Below are 19,348 nucleotides of genomic sequence, written 5' to 3' on the forward strand. Positions count from 1 at the left end.
TCTTCTCATCTTTCCCTCCTTTAAACTTTAATAAAGTTGTCCTCAAGCTTCTGTTTGAGTCTACTCATAAATTCTTTTATTAGCAAGAATAAGAGCCTCAGAAGGGGACCCCGATTTCTCCCATATCCACAGGGGAGTCCAGGGATATCTGTGTGGGTGGGGGACGTCCCCGGCTTCATCCACAAATGCACACTGCTCATTTGGTTTCCATGTTCTACTTTTATTAAACTTGTAGATTTCTGGAATCAGAGCATAATGAATGAATTACAAATCCATGCACCTCGCAGGCAATTTTAGCAATGATCTGACTTCTAAATGGTGAGTTCTTTACTTCTCATTCCTATATTTGCATATCTGTTCAAATCCAAGTGATTAGGAAGGCGCTGTCAAGGTTGATGGGCCTAAAATTAGACCTGACTGTTCATCTTGGGTGTACACATTAACATAGAAGGCCCAGCTTCCTGTTGCTCTCTGAGCCTTTGCGGAAAGAGACCGAAGCATTTCAACAAAGTGGGATATTTTATTCTTAAAAAGCAGAAGAAGACGAAAAAGAGAGATGTTTGAAAGAGGTGAACAGCGTGTAAATCAGTCTGCAATGAAAAGCCACGTCACCCCAAAGGGCAGGCAAGCAGACACATTTAAATTCAGCAGGTAAAACCAACAAACAAACGAGATAAAAGCAGATGCATGGCCTACAAGGGAGAAGAATTTTATAAGAAGCTAATCAAAAAAATGCCCAAACTTAGTATATGAAATTATCAAATTCTTATTTAAAAAGTTTACATGCAGGTAAGTTTGTACCAACTCAATTCGAATTGCCCTCCGATAGCTTCAGTACATGAGCAGACATCAGCAATCTATTACCCCAGTACATATCAGTACGGTGAGATGGCTCAGCTGGTAAAGGTTATCACCAAGCCCGAAGATCCAAGTTCCATCCCAGGGTCTCCTGTGGTTGAAGCAGAGAACTTCCTGGAAGTAGTCCTCTGACCTCCACACACAAGCCTGGGCACCCATGTCCCGCCCTTCAATAGAAATATAGCAAAAAAAGTTAAGGATGTCTTATAGATGGGTTTTTAATCATTTTACTCACATGGCTAATCTTTGAAATCATTAGTATATCCTTGGGTGTGTCTTTAAATATATAAAAGATGTTCTAGTGGCATTATCTTCAAACAATCCCACACACATTTGGCCACCAGGAAAAAAAAATGATTACAAAACACGCTTTTAAAGTTCTATTTTTCTATTTTTTCAAAAAAAGTAACTCTGTACTTAAAGGAATCATGTAACATTTATGCATTTCTCCTTTTAAAGTGCAGTGTATAAATAATATCCTGTAAATAAAAAAAAATGGAAAACTCGTGTTCTGCTACAGTGCCAGGGCAACAGAGATGAACCAGAGGTGTGAGCTGCCCGGCAGCAGGACTGCTGTGCTGTCCAGCACACAGCTGGATGGTGCACGAAACCTGGTCATGCGTGTGCCGTGCTGTTCTGCCTCTGATAGAAATCAAAGCCAGAAGGATCCGGTCGGGGCTGTGACAGCTATTTAACCAGTCACTGAATGAGAAGCATGGCATGGCTGTTGACTTTTCCCAGAAAGCCCTGGTTTCGTACTGAGCCCAGTAAGGCATAGCCACCTCAAAGGTTAAGCCAGCGACCTTCTCTCTGAGAACCCAGGCTGTTACTGACTCAAGCATCCTTGATGCTCTTTCAGAAGCTCGAGGTTCAGTTGCAGTAACTACAGGTAACAGGAAAGTCCTCCACACTATCATCATCGGATAGTTAAACAGCCAAGGTTCAAAGCTTTGGGTTGTTAGTTCTGAGCTGCTCAAATGTCCTTTGTAAATAGTAATTAGATCACCTTTGGTCTCAAAAGAATGTGCCTGGGGAAAAAAAAAAGCCAGGACACCCTCCAGGCGGATTCTGGACCCCGGGAAACTTCTTAGAAATTTAAAGCTATCTTGTTTTGATTCATGAGTCTTGGTTGTCCCCCCCCCCCCATTCGGAGTGATGAATTGCTTAAAAGAAGAGCCCTGATGTCAGGCACTAGTCCACTGGCCAAGGGCGTGTTCAATTTTTGGATGGGGGTTGTTAAACTGTGCCCAGAGCGTGGGGACTACGAAGGTGTCTTAGCAATAAAGTTATCTGTGGCTTTGCAGAAAGGTCTGTCCATTACAGACAGATGCTGTGAGGACTCCCAGAGTCTCCATCTGGGCTGTTAAGTGCTAGCCAGGTGCTGTCCTGTGCCTGCCTGAGACAAGATATCCATCCATGCCCCATCCCTGACGGGCGTGCAGAAGAACCAGACAGATTCGCTCTTAAATCACAAGGACAACTGAATCAGTTCAGCCCCTCCTTAGAGACATGTGTTACCTGGGAATTATAAACCACGGTGCCCCTTGATAGGAAGGTATACACACTCACACAATGCAACTACGTTCCCCCCACAGACCTCTCCTCCTGTTGGATGGCAAAACAGTGCAGTTAAACACTCACTCAGAGAAGTCAAGACTGAATTTGGACCTGTCTACTTCAGTGACTGCTTTAGACTTACCACAGCTCCTCTTGGGATTGGGAGCTTAAATGCTCAGGCACGAAGGAGTTGCTGGAGAAGGTGAGGGTGGAAATGATGCAGAAAATGACGAGAATAGAGTCCGGAATGCTAAATATTTTTATTGTTACAACACTTAGAAAGCTTTCTGTGCAACGTGTCATGCTAACATGTTCTGAAGACTGGACGTCCCAATTACACAGTGAAGTGATGTGGGAAGGATCTAAAATCAGGGATGGCTTGGAAGTCCACAAAGGAGCAGTCATGCCAATCCCCAGCCCCAATTAATGTTTCCAGATCAGTATCCCATCCCACACAGCAACCAGGAAATAGTGACTAGAGTAAGTAACTCATAGTGTCTGGCTGAGGAGCAAGAAGGGAGGGAAGCAGCAGAAATCTTCCCTGTAGATAGAGAGAGATGATTAAACTCAGACATGAGCAGTGGGGCCTGAGTCTGTTCTAGTTCTATGTTCTAGTTCTATGTTCTAGTTTACATGCTTGTCACTGTGACAAAAACAAAAACAACACATGATCTAAAGCAATTTAGGGAAGAAAGGGTCATTTTGGTTTAAAAGTCCATGTTAAAATGCATTGTCGGGGAAGTTTGGCAGAAAAAGCATCATACCCTAAAATCAAGAAGAGAGAGTAAACTCACAAATCCTTGCTTGCTTGTTCTCCGCTAGCCTGCTCCTCTCTTGTGCTTCGCAGGACCTTCTGCCTAGGGAATGGTGCTGCCCACAGTGGTCTTGGTCTTCCTACATCCGTGTGAGCAACCAAGACAATCCCCACAGGCAAGTCCTCAGGCCCACCTAAACTAGATAATCCCTCAGCAACCCTCTCTCCTTACGTGATGCTAGGTCATGTTAAGTTGGTAAAGTTAGCCATGGCACCCCTGTTCCCCCCATGTAGAAATAGCCTCTCCTTCCAGACAGAATATGAAGCGTCCTCCTTTGAAACTTGTGTGTGCATTTCTCTGAGCTGAAATTCAGAGATCAACTCAAAAACTGTCCTGCTTTCTACATATGTGCACACACACACATACTCACACACATATGTACACAAGTACATGTTCTTAGTTCACTGCAGGATCTCCTTTAAAAAAGTCCTGAATTTTGTACAAATATAGTACCTATTTTTATTTTTAATTATTCATTTTGTTTGTTAATTGTTATTTATTATTATTATTATTATTATTATTATTATTATTATTATTATTATTATTATTTAGAAAGAAGCATGCCATGGCAAATGTGTGGGAGTCCGAGGACAACTTTTGGGAGTAAATAATTTCTTTCCACTATGGCATCTGGGGATCAATCTCAAGTCATGAGGCTTCTTCCCACAGAGCCATATTCTGGGCCCATGAATCACTATTATTACAGTAAGTGCTATCCAGACAAGCCCAAGATTTTGTGTCTTTTTTATTATTTTTATTTTATGTGTATGAATGTCTTACCTGTCATGTGTATCTGTGTACTACTTGCAGAAGTCAGAAGAGGGTATCAGATCCCCTGGAACTGAAGCTGCAGACAGTTGTGAGCTGCCATGTAGGTGCTGGGAATTGAACCCAGGTCCTCTGAAAGAGCAGTCATTGCTCTTAACCTCTAAGTCACCTCTCCAGGAACCCCCAGGCTCATAACATCCTGTCTCTGTTGTGAACCCAATAAGATATCTTGCCCTTTGTTGTGCAGACAACACCCGTAGATGATTGCCTTAGCCGGCTTCCAGACAGCTGTCTGCCTTCCAGGCCTTATCACAGACGCCTGTGTGATTTGAGGGATTGAGTATGTTTCAGATGTTGATGTCGAATCGGCATGTTTCAGAATGGCAATCTGTGAGAACTGGGATGTGTATCTGTGAAGCTAGCCCAAGAACTAACTAAGCCCAGTCCACACATGGATACACTGGAACTGGTTAAACAATGACAGTGACATGCCTTGAAAAAAGAGAAGTGGTCCCCAAAGTGCTGTGCAGTCACAAGGACAAGAGAGAGAAGCCTCTTTCTCCCAGAAACTGCTTCTGGGGTTCCCATGCATGGGACTTGTGAATTGAGCACTCACGGTGACTGCTGGGACAACCTGACGTTGGGGAAGGGAGGTGTTTGGAGTTTAGGTTTCACTGAGTCCTGTGGTCTCCAGTTAAGGTGACAATGACAAGGACTCTGCCTGCGTGCAGACTGTGGGACACCTCCGTGGAATCTCCCACCAGGACAGGTGTTCACATATCCCAAAGCACATGTGGAAGTGTGTGCTGTGCTTTTTCTATCCCTAGTTATAATTTGGAGTCTGGCCTTGAGGACCATCAAGACATTAGCAGTGAGCTAACCCAGAGCTAAGACCTCATGGATTCCTGAACATACCAGCTGGTGTCCCATTAGGAAGACAGAGACTGCGTCAGGGGCCACACATAGGGAAATTCTGATGGACATCAAGTTAGGAAATTATATTAAGAGCTGGAGGAACAAAGGGTGATGAGGACGTGAGGTGTTGCTAAGGCTCCAGATCGCTGCTAGAGGCAGCTTGCCCTGGACCCTGCAGCGCACAGGCCCTATTTTTCTACGCAGAGCAGGCTGCCAGCGATGCAAGAAGACATCCACTGTCATTTGCCGACACTAAAGGAGCGGCTGCAGAGTCTCCTGCTCCCATGCTGCCTCTGCTGCCTTGAATTGGAGCCCTGTTGCCCTGCCTAGCTGGAGCATCATCAGAAACAAGAGTGTTCTCACCACCTGCCTGGTGTGAGAACTCACCTGGCAAAAACTGTTATGGGACCTCAGCTTCTTCCGAAGGTTTCTGCCCTAGCAGAATAAGAACACAAAGAAAGGCCCTACAAGGGCGAATGGAGAAGTGGGTGCTGTGGACAGCACCTGGCGCAAATACTTGGCACCTGTTTTTGAGGGGTACAAGCTCTGAGCCACATGATAGACCACACTGGTGTCTGCAGAGATGAACACAGGCAGGTGAAGGTTGAGTTTTCAGCAGACTTCTGTCGAGAAGAGGAGAAGCTCATTTCTTAGTTCGTTTGTTTTTATTTTGGTGATGGAGGTAGCTCAGCAGCATTTTGTCTGTCCTGCTGAGGGCCAAGGTTTGGTTCCCAGCATCGCACTCAGCTCTCACAAGCACCTGGACCTCCAGCTCCAGGAAATCTGATCCTCTAGTTTCCTTGGGCTCTTGCACATGTACGTGGGCACACCCACACATAGAGACACCTAAAAACAAACCTCTAAAATGTTTTAGTTTTACAAAAACCAAACCAAATAACATTTACATGCATTTCTCAATGTACATGTCTTTCACGGAAGAAAGCCCTCCTATCATACCCTTGCAAAACCCGTCATACTCTACAGAGGATTCCCATAACATCTTCTTTATGTTTCTTACAGATAGAACCCGAGTGTGGAGCATTTTACGGATAGAAAACTAAAGCTTAAGAAAGTTCAGGGTCTGGGGTGTCGCTCAATGGCAGAGCCCTTGCCCGGCACGGAGACGGTTGGGAGTTTCATCTCCAGTGCTGCAGAAAAGCCTTATTTCTGACACTGGTGGCAATGGAGGCACCGGCTGCACTGGCATCCCACAGCTGTAATACCAGCACTGGGCAAGAGGATCTTGAATTTAAGACCAGTCTGGGCATTAGGAAGTGTGTGTGTGTGTTGTGTGTGTGCACGTGCGCGCGTGTGCACGCTCACGCATGCACGCCTGGGTGTGTGTGTGTGTGTGTGTGTAGAGAAAGACAGAGAGAGAGACAGAGAGACAGAGACAGAGAGAGAGGTTGGGGGAGAGATGTACACGTTTAAAGTACATGCCTGAAGGTGCACACACAATAATGCGGCACTGGCAGAACTTTAAGATGGCCTCTGCTTTCTGGTCACAGCTCTTCCCTTCATGAGTGCCTCTGAGATTCTCAATGCACCTGCAGACAGAAGGAACAGCAAGTGGGGAAAGACGCAGCGGCTACCAGCCCTGCTCCTAAAGCGCTGGGAAGGGTGAATGGAACCTCATGTCCCAATCCCGCCTTGTGTGAACTGGCCAACACTGAACCCTATTGCTAACTGCTGTGCTTCACTGTGTTAAAAATATCCATGCACGTCATGAAAATTAACTTTCAAATTAAAAAAAATGTTTTTCAGAGAAGACTTCGTAATAAAGCAGACTGTTCTCTCTGTGGGAAATTCTTTACTTTTTATTAACTAAATCCTTAGTAGAAAGTTGTATTTTTAATATAAATTTCACTCAAAGATATCTTTATTGATGACTATGGATTCTGCATATAACTTTAATGAGGGAGGTATGACATTTCACTAATCACTTTCCATATTGAAGAAGGCTCCTTGAGGAAACAGACTCTGTTCATTACCACTAGATGGCGCCACAACCACATAATCACAGGCTGGAGGCTCCCTGGAGGAAAGGAGGGCCCCCTGGGCTAAATCACCGGACTGTTCTGGAGGGTGTGGACGTAGCCTCTCTCCTTCCTCTGCTAGGACTTGGGTTTTCATTCTTTGCTATGAACAAAGCATGTACCATGTGACTTATGAAAGCTTATGCTCCCAGAAGCAAATTCACAGAAATTGCTTCATTGAGCCTGGGGGTGAGGTGGAGGGCTGTGACTGACTCCTCTTGCCAGGGGGAGGGGGGAAAACTGAGGCCCCAAGTTAACTCATCCCAGATCGCATAGGCAGTAGTTAGCACAACCCAGATACCACCTGAGTGAACCAAATCTCTTGACCACCATTCTCTGCTCCCAAACTACTCATCCACTGGGAAAGCGTCATCTGCAAAGACACAAGATGGCCCTTGCCACCTGGAGCTTTCAGTGTCCTTTGCTGATTCCTAGGCTTGTGATAGGTCTAATCATCTATGTAAGTCTATCATACCTAGTTAGTAAATACATACAGGAAGGAAAAATATGTGCAGGTGAATTGCCAACCACATATTCTAACTTCTAGGCAAATTCAAGACTTTGAACATAAATGGAATGACACAAAGTGAACCTAACCATGAGCCACTGCTGCTGAGAGTCATGCAGAGAAATGAACCCACCCATAAAGGAAGCTACAGGTTCCGGGGCATGGTTTAACATGTGTGCGCGTGTGCGTGTGTGTGTGTGTGTGTGTGTGTGTGTGTGTGTTACTAAGCCTCATCTATTATCCCATTAATATTAACACTAGTCTGGTTATTTAATAAAACAAGAAGAAATTATGGTGACCTTTTTAGGAATCAATATTTCTAGCTTCAAGCGTAGAGTAAAAGTTAATATTTATCTTTAAGAAATGCTAAATGTTTTATTTAAATCAAAACTATATTAACTTCAGGTTTTTAAAAATGAATTTCTTAGGTCTGCCTATGGAGAAGTCTAGAAGCACTTGTTACATCTTCGAAGGAAACTAAAGACACCCATCCCTATATTTTGGTTTCGTATTAATGCCTCAGTGAGAAGAATCAGGAGCACTGGAGAATAGACGGTCAGACAGTCAGGGTCAGGAAAGTGTACGTCAAGGCTGGGACAGCTTGTGTCCAAAACTGAGACACAGCCACAGCGGGCAGAGCCCTGTGAAAGGACACAGGACCACTTCTGAACAATATCAGTATCACATAATTGCAATGTACTGAAACACTGAATACATAAAATCCATAATTCACTGATGTTATTGACAGGAGGAGAGAGATAGAGCCAATAAAATGAAATTTGTAATGAATTCATTGAGTTTTGTGGAATACATTCAACTGGGCATGGTGGCACATACCTTTCATCCCAGTCCTTGGGAGGCAGAAGCAGTTGAATCCAATCCGTTCTATTCAGCAAGTTTCAGGCCAGCCAGTAGCACATAGTGGAGCCCTGCCTAAGTCATCATCATCATCAAATGAAAAGAGCTGAACAATAAAAGCTGGTTGAAGTGGTTTATACCGTCATTCCTAGTTGCCAGAAACAGAGGGAGGAAGAGTGCCCACTTCAAAGTCAGCCTGGGTGGGCTACATAGTAAATTTAAGGCCAGCCTGGGCTATACACACACACACACACACACGTGTGTGTGTGTGTGTGTGTGTGTGTGTGTGTGTGTTACAGTTCAGATAAGTCAAGTGAGACAGCTGATGGCAAAGTCTCTGGATAACTGTCATATTTGCTTCACTGATTTTTTTTTTATAGAAAATTGCCTGCTAATGAATGTTGAAAGAAATGACAGAATTCAAATCTCTACTTTCTAACTCCCAGTGGGACGGCTGATTCAGCTGAGGCCATCACTCAAATACAAACCAGCAGCAGTTCGTGTGGGAAGACCTGAGGACTGGGACTGTAGAAGGCCACACACCATCTCGGAGACCAGCTGCCACCACCCCTTCAACTCCATGACCAAACTCCATATCAGGAGCAGTGGCCCCCTCACCACCGCGCCTCAACTGAACCTAAGTCACTCTAATCTTCCCCCCCCCCCAACACTAGCTCTCACCACAAGTGAAGCATGCAATGCAAGTTTCGTGTCCTTATTAATGTGAATTAGTAAAATTTAACTATAGAAAATCAGCTGAGCAGTTTTCCTTAATTTAAGAAGAGTTACTATAGAGCCACCAACCTCGCAGCAGGTCCACAAGCCCACCCCTTAGGGTCCATAAAGCCTACCATGACTGTTGTAAAAGGAGCCTCCACTCACTGGGTTCTCAGCCTCTTAAGCTGTGGCCTGGGCTTTTCGGTGTGACAATAAACCTTAGCTGCTTCCCTGCTACCTCCCAGGCTGGCTCCGACAGCCCTGACCTCCAGCATTGTTGGGGTGCGGGAAACTCAGTTATTTGTGTTGCACCACAAGGAAAATACCACGGCTCAGATACGGGACTCTCTCCACACTCAGGGTACAGCACCTCCCCCAGAAGTAGTACATGTATGTAAGATGCCTGCAGTGGGAGGCAGGAGCTGTTCTAGAATAAAAGAAACTTAAAGCACAAGCTCAAAACTGGAGCAGGTGCATGCATATACTGGATTTTGATCTGAAAACATGAATGTTAAAATTATTTAGTGATAATTTGAGAATTTAAATATTTACTGTTTTATATGATGTTCGGGAATTGAGTTAATTAGGTAGCAGCAATAAGGTTTGCGGTATGTAGAACAATGTCATTTTGTTTGTTTGTTTTTGCTCGACACTGAATGTTAAAGAATAAAAAAAAACAAAAAATATTTATGAGTTTTAATTTAATATTTGGAGTTTTTAGAACAGAAGTTAACATATAAAATGCAAAACAGTTGTGAAATTAGTTAAATGAGACATACTTAAATCCTGGCCAGTGTCTCCCTAGGATGGGACATTGGGAGGAAAAGCATACCTGAGCAAAAGTCATTCTTCAATTTTATATCAAGATTGCATGTGGTAGGGTCAGAGGTGCAGAGTGTTTGCCTAGCTCATGCAAGGCCCTGAGTTCAGTCTCTAGTTATAGATGATAGATTAGATCGATGATAAATAGATGATAGATAGAAGACAGACAGACAGATAGATAGATAGATAGATAGATAGATAGATAGATAGATAGATAGATAGATAGACAGACAGACAGATAGATGCAGGCAGGCAGACAGACAGATAGAAGTTAACTGAATGAGAAACGCCCTCTAAAGACTAGTGCATTTAAACACTCAGTCCCCAGTTAGTGGGGCTGTTTGAGGAGGTTGTAGAACCTTCAGGAGGTGCAGCCTTGCTGGAGGAAGTACTTCACTGGGGATGGTTTTGAGAGTTTACAGCCTCTGCTACCTCCAGTTCTTACTCTCTTCTTCCTGTATACGGTTGAGATGTTGAGGTGGTCTCTAGCTTTTGGCTCTAGCCTCCTGCCACCATGCCTTTCCCACCATTGTGGACATACAGTTCTCAAAACCATAACCCAAAATAAACTTTTATATAAATTGCTTTGTGTTATGACATTTTATCATAGCATCAGAATCGCAACTAAGATAGACAGATGATAAATAGCTTGACATATGACAGGTACATGGAGAGATAGATAGATAGATAGATAGATAGATAGATAGATAGATAGATAGATAGATAGATGATAGATAGATGATTGATAGATAGATGATAGATAGATGATTGATAGATAGATGATAGATAGATAGATAGATAGATAGATAGATAGATAGATAGATGATAGATAATAACATATTTAAATGAGAGTTTAACATGTACGGAAAGCCAAATTTTTAACTGAGTGTATTACTTTTGTATCATCAATATCTAAGGAACAACTAGAGAGAAGACATGTTCATTTACAGAGTCAGAGGGTTCAGTCTATCTTTGCTTGCCCCACAAGCTCAGGCAAAATGTTGCACATAATGGTGGCAGGAGTGTGGGGGGAAGAGCCTATTCATCTCCTGGTAGACAGGAAACAGAGTGAAGATAACTCAAGGCACCCCTCCCCCAAGGACATGCCTCTAGGGATTTAGTTCTATAACTAAATCCCTAATGGCTGAGAAGCCTAAGTGGGAACAAAAGCCACTTAAAAAGGCTACTGGGGAGCAGGGTCTTTGCCTGGGCCTTGTGGTGAGCTCTTTAAGAGCCACACCCAAGGGTCTCTTATGTTGCACCCCAGCTCTGCACACAGGAGAGGGTAGCCTGGTCAAAGAGGAGGTACAGCTTCAGCTGCAGTGTGGGTGCAGCTGTGGTGGGGGAGCAGCTGCAGTGTGGGCGCAGCTGCAGTGTGGGTGTGGCTGCAGGCGGGCTTGATTGGGTGATGAATGTCGGGAAGACTGCCCGCAATGTGGGTAGCAGGTCACTTCTAAAGGGTCCGAGACTGGAAAATGGCCCAGTGCTGTTCCTCCTAGAGAACCCGCAGAACGTGAGCTCAGCCTTGTGAGTTCTCCCTTAGACATATTTTCCTCTTCAAAAAATTCTCATCAGAGTTCCATCAAAGATGATGCAGGTGTTGAAACATTTTCCCCCAAATAACTGTACTTCATCTACTGACGGTCATTTTGGGGTCCAGCCTATTGAAAGCTCAGAAAGCTATTACAGTAAAGACAGGCTCAGAACTCAGAAAGGGGGAAAAGAAATGTGGCACCAACTGTAATAATTTTTATACGGGGAAATTACCAGAAGGCTTACTTGATCTTGGAGGTCCTAGAGCCCACAATGTTCAAGAGTTACAGCCTCAGACAGAGAGAAACTCTGTAATGACTAGAACCTGGAAAGGTTTTGCTGTTCTTTATCCATTTGTATCATAAGCAATGACTCAATGCACTCTCAAAATTCACTATTGACTTGATTCTCTAAACTGTGTGTGTTGTGTTTTCCCCCCTAGAGAATGATTTTAATTTTAATTTTTATTTTTACTTATGTACAAAATCAAAATTGTACATAATACAGGGGACCAAGGGATGTTTGAATACATGGATACATCCATTTTGACATGTAGTTTCTCAAATACTCATCACGGTTTCTTCTTCTTCAAAAGATGAAAAAGAAGAAAGGGGGGAGGAGGAGGAGGAAGAGGAGGAGGAGGAGGAGGAGGAGGAGGAGGAGGAGAAAGACAAGTACCATATGATGTCACCCATGTACAGGATATAGAATTCTTGACCTCAGAGAGGTCAAGAGAAGAATGGTGATTAGCCAGAGGCAGGGAGTCTAGCATGGAAACGCATGGAAACGAAATTACAAGTGGATATAGGTAGTATGTCTTGGGTGCTAAGATACAGTAAGTAAGATGATCGCAGATAGAAGTTGTGTAGTGTCTATTTCCAGGAGTAGAAGAAGGGATCTGGGATTTCTTGAGTGTGCAAGGGTTCCCTTTTCTCTATTTCCTCGCCACATTAGTTATCTTTTAAATTTCTTATAATAACCATCCTTCCTTTAGCTGGTTGATATCTCATTGTGCTTTGATTTGCGTTACTCTGGTGGCTGGTAATGTTCGCTATCTTTTCATTTGCCGTTATCTATTTGTATGTTATCTTTTGAAGGGAGAATTTAGGCACTGGGGTTTATTGTCTGTTTGGGAACCAGGTTATTAGGACTTGCTGTTGAGTTCGGAGTTCCACGGCTATTCTGGAAATCACCACCTTTCAAATACACAATTCATACATACTTTTTCCAGTTCTGTAGCTCATGACGTCACAATGCAGAAGCTTGTCAGCGAACCGCAATTCTGGTTGCCTTTCTTTGATTTTGTTTACTCTGCTTTAAGGGAAAACAAAAGCCTCCTTCCTGAAGTATTTTGCATTGTCTTCTACAATTTCATTGTTCCAGGGTTCACATTTTGGTCTTTTTAAAGCTGTGTTTTATAACTGATGAGAGATGAGAGTCAAGTTTCCTTCTGCACATGGATATGAATGCTTTCCTAGCACCATTTCCTGGAAACGTGGCCTTTCTTCTGCTGTGTATTTTCAGGTTTTTCATGGAAAGCCGGCTGGCTGTAGGTACACAGGTGTACTCAGCTCTGCATTCCACGCCACTGGCCTATTACCTGTCTTTACACCGGTGACATGTTGTCTCAATGGCTACGTACAGCTTTTTAAACAATATTACAGCCAACTGTGGACAAAATAAAATTTCCCTCTGTAAGGCAAATTCTTTTCCATTTAACGCCTTGGGTCATCAAAACCCTAAAAAAGAGCAGCCATGTTCCTGTCAGACACCTCACAATAGAAAGGGCAGCGAAGGCAAGTGAATTCCTAGAGATCCCATCACCCACGGGCTGGCTGCAGCTCCCGTAGTGGACTCTCGCGAGATCATGGGGGTGAAGCAGCGCTACAGGCTCTATGATGCCCCGTCTTGTGCCACTCAGGCTACTAGAAAATAAAACCATTTCCTGCCAGGTAGTGGTGGCCTTTAATCCCAGCAGTCGGGAGGCAGAGGCAAGTGGATCTCTATGAGTTCAAGGCCAGCCTAGTCTACAGAGTGAGTTCCAGAGAAGCCAGGGAAGCACAGACACCCTGTCTCAGAAAAAAAAAAAAAAAAAAAAAAAAAAAAAAAAAAAAAAAAAAAAAAAAAAAAAAGCAGAAGATGCTTCTTCTTCTACAGCAAGATTCCCAAGGGTGGAGAAAAGGTCCCAAATAGTGACAAATGCTGAAAGAGGGAGGGCGCCCCTGTGCCCCTTTGCAGGCACTATGGGGAACACTGCCACGTTTACCGATGTAAAGAAACGTCCCTCAAAAGGTGTTTACTCACAGAGAACATTTTTATAATTTTAACATTTTTGTAATTTGAGCACATCTTGGAAGTGGCTCAACAGAGAGGCTGGTGGCACTGCTTGCTGTTTAGGGAATGTAATAGATACACCTTGGGAAGCCAGGAGGGGAAGTTCAGAGAGTTTTCCCTCAGCCTGTCTCTGCAGGTGTGTGTGTGTGTGTGTGTGTGTGTGTGTGTGTTGCCTTTGGGGGTTTTGGCACTATCTGAGAGTACACGCTCCCCCCAGCCCTCTGGAGAGTGGGGAATGGAGGCAGGGGCACAGTCTAGCTAGAGAGCCCACATCATGAGTGGCCACTTTCGTCACCAGCTGGCAGCTACCTTTAGTTAACCAGCCTCTTCCTAAAGGCTACAGAGTGCTGAGGTCACATTTGTCCTAGTCGGAGCCTCACTTCCTCCTGCTCATGTCAAACCGCCTCATGGATTGGTTGTCACACGCTGTCAGTCTGCTATCACAGCACAGATTTCCTTCCTTCCAAGATTAGGTTAAAGCACTGATCCGAGCAGCAGGTACCTCCTCAGCCAAAAGCCAGGGCTGACTGGACTTTTCCTCTTATTAACCAGTGTAATATTACGTTGCTGGAGTAATCAGGAAGGTCCCTAGGTCAGCCCAATTTCACCAAATTACTCTCTGAGACTGAAGACAGTGATTTGGTGGAGGATAGAGCCCACCTCCTTACTTCTCCTACACCAGAAATGTTGACTCTTCAGGCATTTGGCTTCAGAGACACGGCAGTGGGAACTCTACCACTCTGTGCCACAGCCGTGGCCTCACTTGTCGCTAAGCCCCCATGGTGCCTAAGGCAAAGCATCAGGAAGATTGGCTGTGCTGCTGCTTAACCAGGATCTGGGGCACGAGGGGAAGCCCAAAGCCCGAGAGCTAGGAAAGCCTGCCATGTTCTGCAGCAGCAAAACAGAGGGAGGGAGGGAGGGAGGGAGGGAGGGAGGGAGTCTGATACACCACAAAGACACCTTTTAGGTTTTTCCAAGGGGATAACCAGGAAGGCTTTCACTGCTGCCTCTTGAACTAGGTGCGCCAGTCTACAGGGCGCCAGACTCTTCCAGGGTCTGAAAAGCAAGCTTCCTTGGGCAGGAGACTACTACACTCTCAATTCTGGCCTGAGGTAGAGCTAAGGCCCCAGACATACAAAAGGACTAATGCCTGGAGCGGAGTTCCCTAGCCTAACCCTAGGAGCTGGGATCTGAGAACCCTGGGTCCTCGTCCTTGGGACTACTGCAAGCCAGGAAGAACTCGGAGCCCAAAGGGACCTAGGTGCCCTGGAAGAGTTACAGGGACAGAGCCTCTTGGTGTCCCAGGGCGGGGCAGAAAACTGACCCGAGGGCGGAGACGCAGTTTAGCTTCACCAAGGACAGCAGGGGAGGAGACTCACTACCTTTGATACTCTCCCCCCATACTCCCCAAGCTCCAATGGCATTTAAAGGACCTAGGGCAGGAGGGTGGGGTAGCATCGTTGGGAGAATGGAGCGCCCATGAACTTCGATGCGGAGCCACCTGCACCGGCCCAGGCCGGAGAGCTGAACATGGCTGGGTTCTGTGATAGCCTGGGCTCTTGCTCGGTCTCGCATGGCCTGACTCGCGCGGCAGTCACTCATTCCCCGGGCTACAGTCGCGGGGATCTGGGCTCCGGCAGGCGCCTGTGGATGAACTCGGCTTCGCTTAGCCCCGCGTCCTACGCGGCGGGACCGGGACCGGCTCCACCCTACGCTGCAGCTGCCTTGGCTGCCCCGGGCTCGCTCCTCGGTGCTGCAGGCGGTCTGGCGGGCCCCGATCTCGCGTGGCTGAGCCTGTCGGGGCAGCAGGAGCTGCTGAGGCTCGTAAGGCCACCCTACTCCTACTCGGCGCTCATCGCCATGGCCATCCAGAGCGCACCGCTGCGCAAGCTGACGCTCAGCCAGATCTATCAGTACGTGGCCAGCAATTTCCCCTTCTACAAGCGCAGCAAGGCTGGCTGGCAGAACTCCATCCGCCACAACCTGTCCCTCAATGACTGTTTCAAGAAGGTGCCCCGAGATGAGAACGACCCAGGTAACCGGCAGCATGCGCACCCCGCCCAGTACCCCTGTTACAGGCGGCTAGTGGGGTGACTAGGGTGGAAGCGACCCTGGAAGACCCACCATTGCACAGATTAGATAACTTCCGTTGTGTGAAATGGGGAAAGACGTTTTAGGCTTCAGCTTCCAATCTAGCACCTTCAGGGTTCTGCGCATCTGCTTGAAGCCTAGAAAGCTAGTCAGCTGGGTGATCTTGGGAATTTTAACATCTCTGGGCCTCGATATACCTCCCTGTAAAATGGGGGGAAATAGTGATTACCTTTAAAAAAAACTGGGACAGGTTTGGGTGGGGGCGGATGATCAGCCTCTGAAGAGTGTCGAACCCTACCCAGAGGCCAGGTGTGGTCAGACAATTCAGATTCCCTTGGGTCATCTCTCCAGCGTCCGACCTGATGTACTTGGGTATTCCCTCAAGGGTCCGTTGCTGGGTCCTTGTGGAGCACCCATATTATTGCAGTATGACTATAAAGGCCCATTCCTGACACAAAGTACCTCCTCAGGGCTTGGGACAAGGAGGGTTCAGGGCCATCTCCATGGGGGTTAGTGGGGTCAACCCCGGGCTTTCTGAACCTCCCTCCTCCACAGGTAAAGGCAATTACTGGACGCTGGACCCAAACTGTGAGAAGATGTTCGATAATGGGAACTTCCGAAGGAAGAGGAGGCGGAGAGGAGAGACCAGTGGGGCCGCTGCACCTGGAGCCAGCAGCCCAGAGGGAGCCACACTGGAGCCCCGTGGCTCAGCTTCCCAAGACACGCAGACCTCTCGGTCCCCGCCTGCATCCGAGGCTGCCCCATGCCTCTCGGGGTTCACCACCGCGGTGGGAGCTTTGGCTGGCAGCCTAGGCACCCTCCCTGAGGGCCTGGTCCGTGACTTTTCTTTCCGAAGGCCACCAACAGCGGCTGCCCACGGTCCCCAGATCCCCAACACCGCGCAGGGCTTTGCCCCTGGCCATCAGATGGTGGCTACTGGCTTTAGGGTGGGTCATCTCGTCTACAGCCGGGAAGGGACTGACGTTTGAAGGAAGGCTGGAGACTGGCCAGGTGCTCTGTTCGAATATAGAGCTCAGGCCCTGAATCAATCCCTCCTGGGGGCGCCACCGGAAATGGCAGTGCTCCTGTGGGGATCAGAACTGAGGCAGGTGCAGCTTGCTGTGAACCCCTCACCCAGAGCGCTAGACACTCTTGGGCTTCCAGGGCTCTGCGGGTAGATCCAGCCCTGGGCTCTCTGACTACAGAGGGGTGACACGTTGGCTCTCTGCTCCAGCCTTTCCTAAAGAAGCCTGGAAGTCTCCAGTCTCCGGAGAGATGTTTTGGAGCTGATCAGAGGAGGGGAGGAAGCTAGGCTACAAGAGCATCTAGGGGACATCTGTAACTGACTTCCATCCCTGATCCAGCTGTTTTAGGGCAGTCAGAGAATAGGGTGGGGGTGGGAACCCCGACATGAGGACAGGCCTTCCACCCACAAGAGACTGCCCACTGAGGGGGGGTCAGGACTCTTGGGCTTAGCATACATAGAAAGAGGGACTTTCCAGATTTGGGCGGTTGGGAAGAGCTAATGCAGCAGGAAGGAGTCCCTGGGGACAGCAGCTCCCTCCCCTGTCACTCTGCTCCTGGCATTATTAGTGTCCCCATAGAACCTCCCTGTCCCCAGACCCCAGGCTCGGGTGCCTGGCACCTAGGAATCCTTGAACCGCTTGGGTTTGTCTTACCTCCACACTCTCACTAAAGCTGGGTGGCCACACCTGTTTTGGTTTCCCTCTGCTCCTGCCTCCTCCCCTCCTGGGGCTGCCTCCAGACCAGCAGAATCCTGAGGACTACCTCCCTTTTGAACTGCACTCCCTGGTTTCCCTCCTACTTACATTTACAGTGGCAGGCAAGGAGCTCAATTAAGAAATGGAATTTGGACCTCTGTGCTTTCTAGAGACCCTGGACGTCCCACCCGTTCTCTGGGGACATGGACACTGGAGGCAGAGGGTTGGAGCACACACACTCCTCCAGGACCCTTAGGAGAGGTACTTTCCCTGGAAGACAGCAAAACAGGGAACGCTTAAGCTAGCCCTTGAGTGAGTCCAGCCCCACTTGCACTAATATGACAGGCTTATCCTGGTTCATCTCATGTCTGCCTGCTGGGCCAGGGCTGCCACTGCTCAGCAAGTGAGAGCAGTGATCTCCTGGACCTGTAGGGAGCCTGATGGTGGGGGAAAGTGGGGAACAGAAGCCCTGGTTCTTGGTGCTGTGTGGCCTTCCAGTCGCTGCCATGGGAAGATGATCTGTGTGTGAGTTGGGTGGCCATGGTGTTGCTTAACCAAGCTTAGAACCAACTCTCTCTCTCCAAATGTAATGCAATCTTTAAAATCCAGGGAAAAATAAATTATTTAGAATATAAATAAAAGGGTTGTGGATCCTTTGGCCTATTTCATAGAACAACATGCTAAAAAAGGAGTCTGTGTTACTCAATAAAGGGACCCCAACCAACCCAGCACCAGCACCCCACTTTACGCTCTATGTTTTTAACTAGCTGCGACAACAAGAAGAAATACAGTGCAGCTTGACAACCAGCAGGACTTCCACAAAATTGTATACCATCCATACACATGCTGCCAAAGGGCATTATGGCTCTGTGACAGCTGCCAATCATGGGAAGTTGTGTCTGTTTTTTGCTTCTGATACTGAATTGCATATTAAAACTGAGAAAGGGATTACTATTTTTCAATGTTTTGTTTGCCTAGTTGAGTGTTTAGAGACAGTTTGGCTATTCAAAGCTATGTAGGCACTAATAAGTAATAGTACACTAAACAGATGGGCTCTCTTTGAGAAAAACATAATTGAAAATGTTCTAGTATGGTGTGGTTGCATGGAATGTAATTCCAACACTTAAGGGAAGTGACAGAAAACCAACTTTTAAGGCCAGCCTTAGCTACGTAGTGAATCTGAGGCAAACCAGGGCTATCTATATCAGACCCTGTCACAAAAGACTATCTCTCTCTCTCTCTCTCTCTCTCTCTCTCTCTCTCTCTCTCTCTCTCTCCCTCCCTCCCTCCCTTCCCTTCCCTTCCCACCCCATCCACCCCTCCCCCATCCAGCCATGCAGGATATTTGGAAAGTGATCATGTCAAAAGCCAAACAGAATCCATCCTTTCTGTAAGACAGTCCATGTGTCTGGGTGACTGTTTGGAGGGGAGGCACACCAAAATACAGTTGACAGGTGCTGGTGCAGCAGGCTTCTGAGGCATCACAAAAGAGTGTTTGCCTAGAGAGGAGACTCTGCTGAAGGCAAAACAAGTAGCCAAACAAAGCAGACTGGGTGAACTTGACCTTTTCTAAAGCCAAGCATAGATAGAGCAGGGTGTCAACGGCAAGGCGAAGAAGATGCTGCTAAGGACCCCATCGTGGTACTTATGCGCCAGCCCCTCCCCCATTCCCTCTCTTCATTGCCTTTTGAAATTGTGAGACTTACAGAAAATGCTAAATTATTAAGGTAACTGTGAGTCTGCAGCACAAGGTGTCATGAGAACTTGATGGAGCCCTGTTGGGTACTTAGCTCCTCCTTTGAGTGGACAACTTAG

General features: G+C 46.7%; 1 protein-coding gene across 1 annotated transcript; it reads left to right on the forward strand.

The window, feature by feature from the left end:
* Positions 1 to 15,251: 15,251 nt before the first annotated feature.
* On the forward strand, positions 15,252 to 16,801 carry Foxi2 (forkhead box I2). The gene is made up of 2 exons (XM_050136560.1): positions 15,252 to 15,756; positions 16,368 to 16,801. Exons 1-2 carry the CDS (start codon positions 15,252 to 15,254, stop codon positions 16,799 to 16,801), a joined length of 939 nt encoding a protein of 312 aa, XP_049992517.1.
* The last annotated feature ends 2,547 nt before the right edge of the window (positions 16,802 to 19,348 follow it).

The sequence above is a fragment of the Alexandromys fortis genome, unplaced genomic scaffold, assembly GCF_014885135.2.
Source record: "Alexandromys fortis isolate MF-2015 unplaced genomic scaffold, M_Fortis_MF-2015_v1.1 scaffold_3, whole genome shotgun sequence".
Classification (NCBI taxonomy): domain Eukaryota; kingdom Metazoa; phylum Chordata; class Mammalia; order Rodentia; family Cricetidae; genus Alexandromys; species Alexandromys fortis.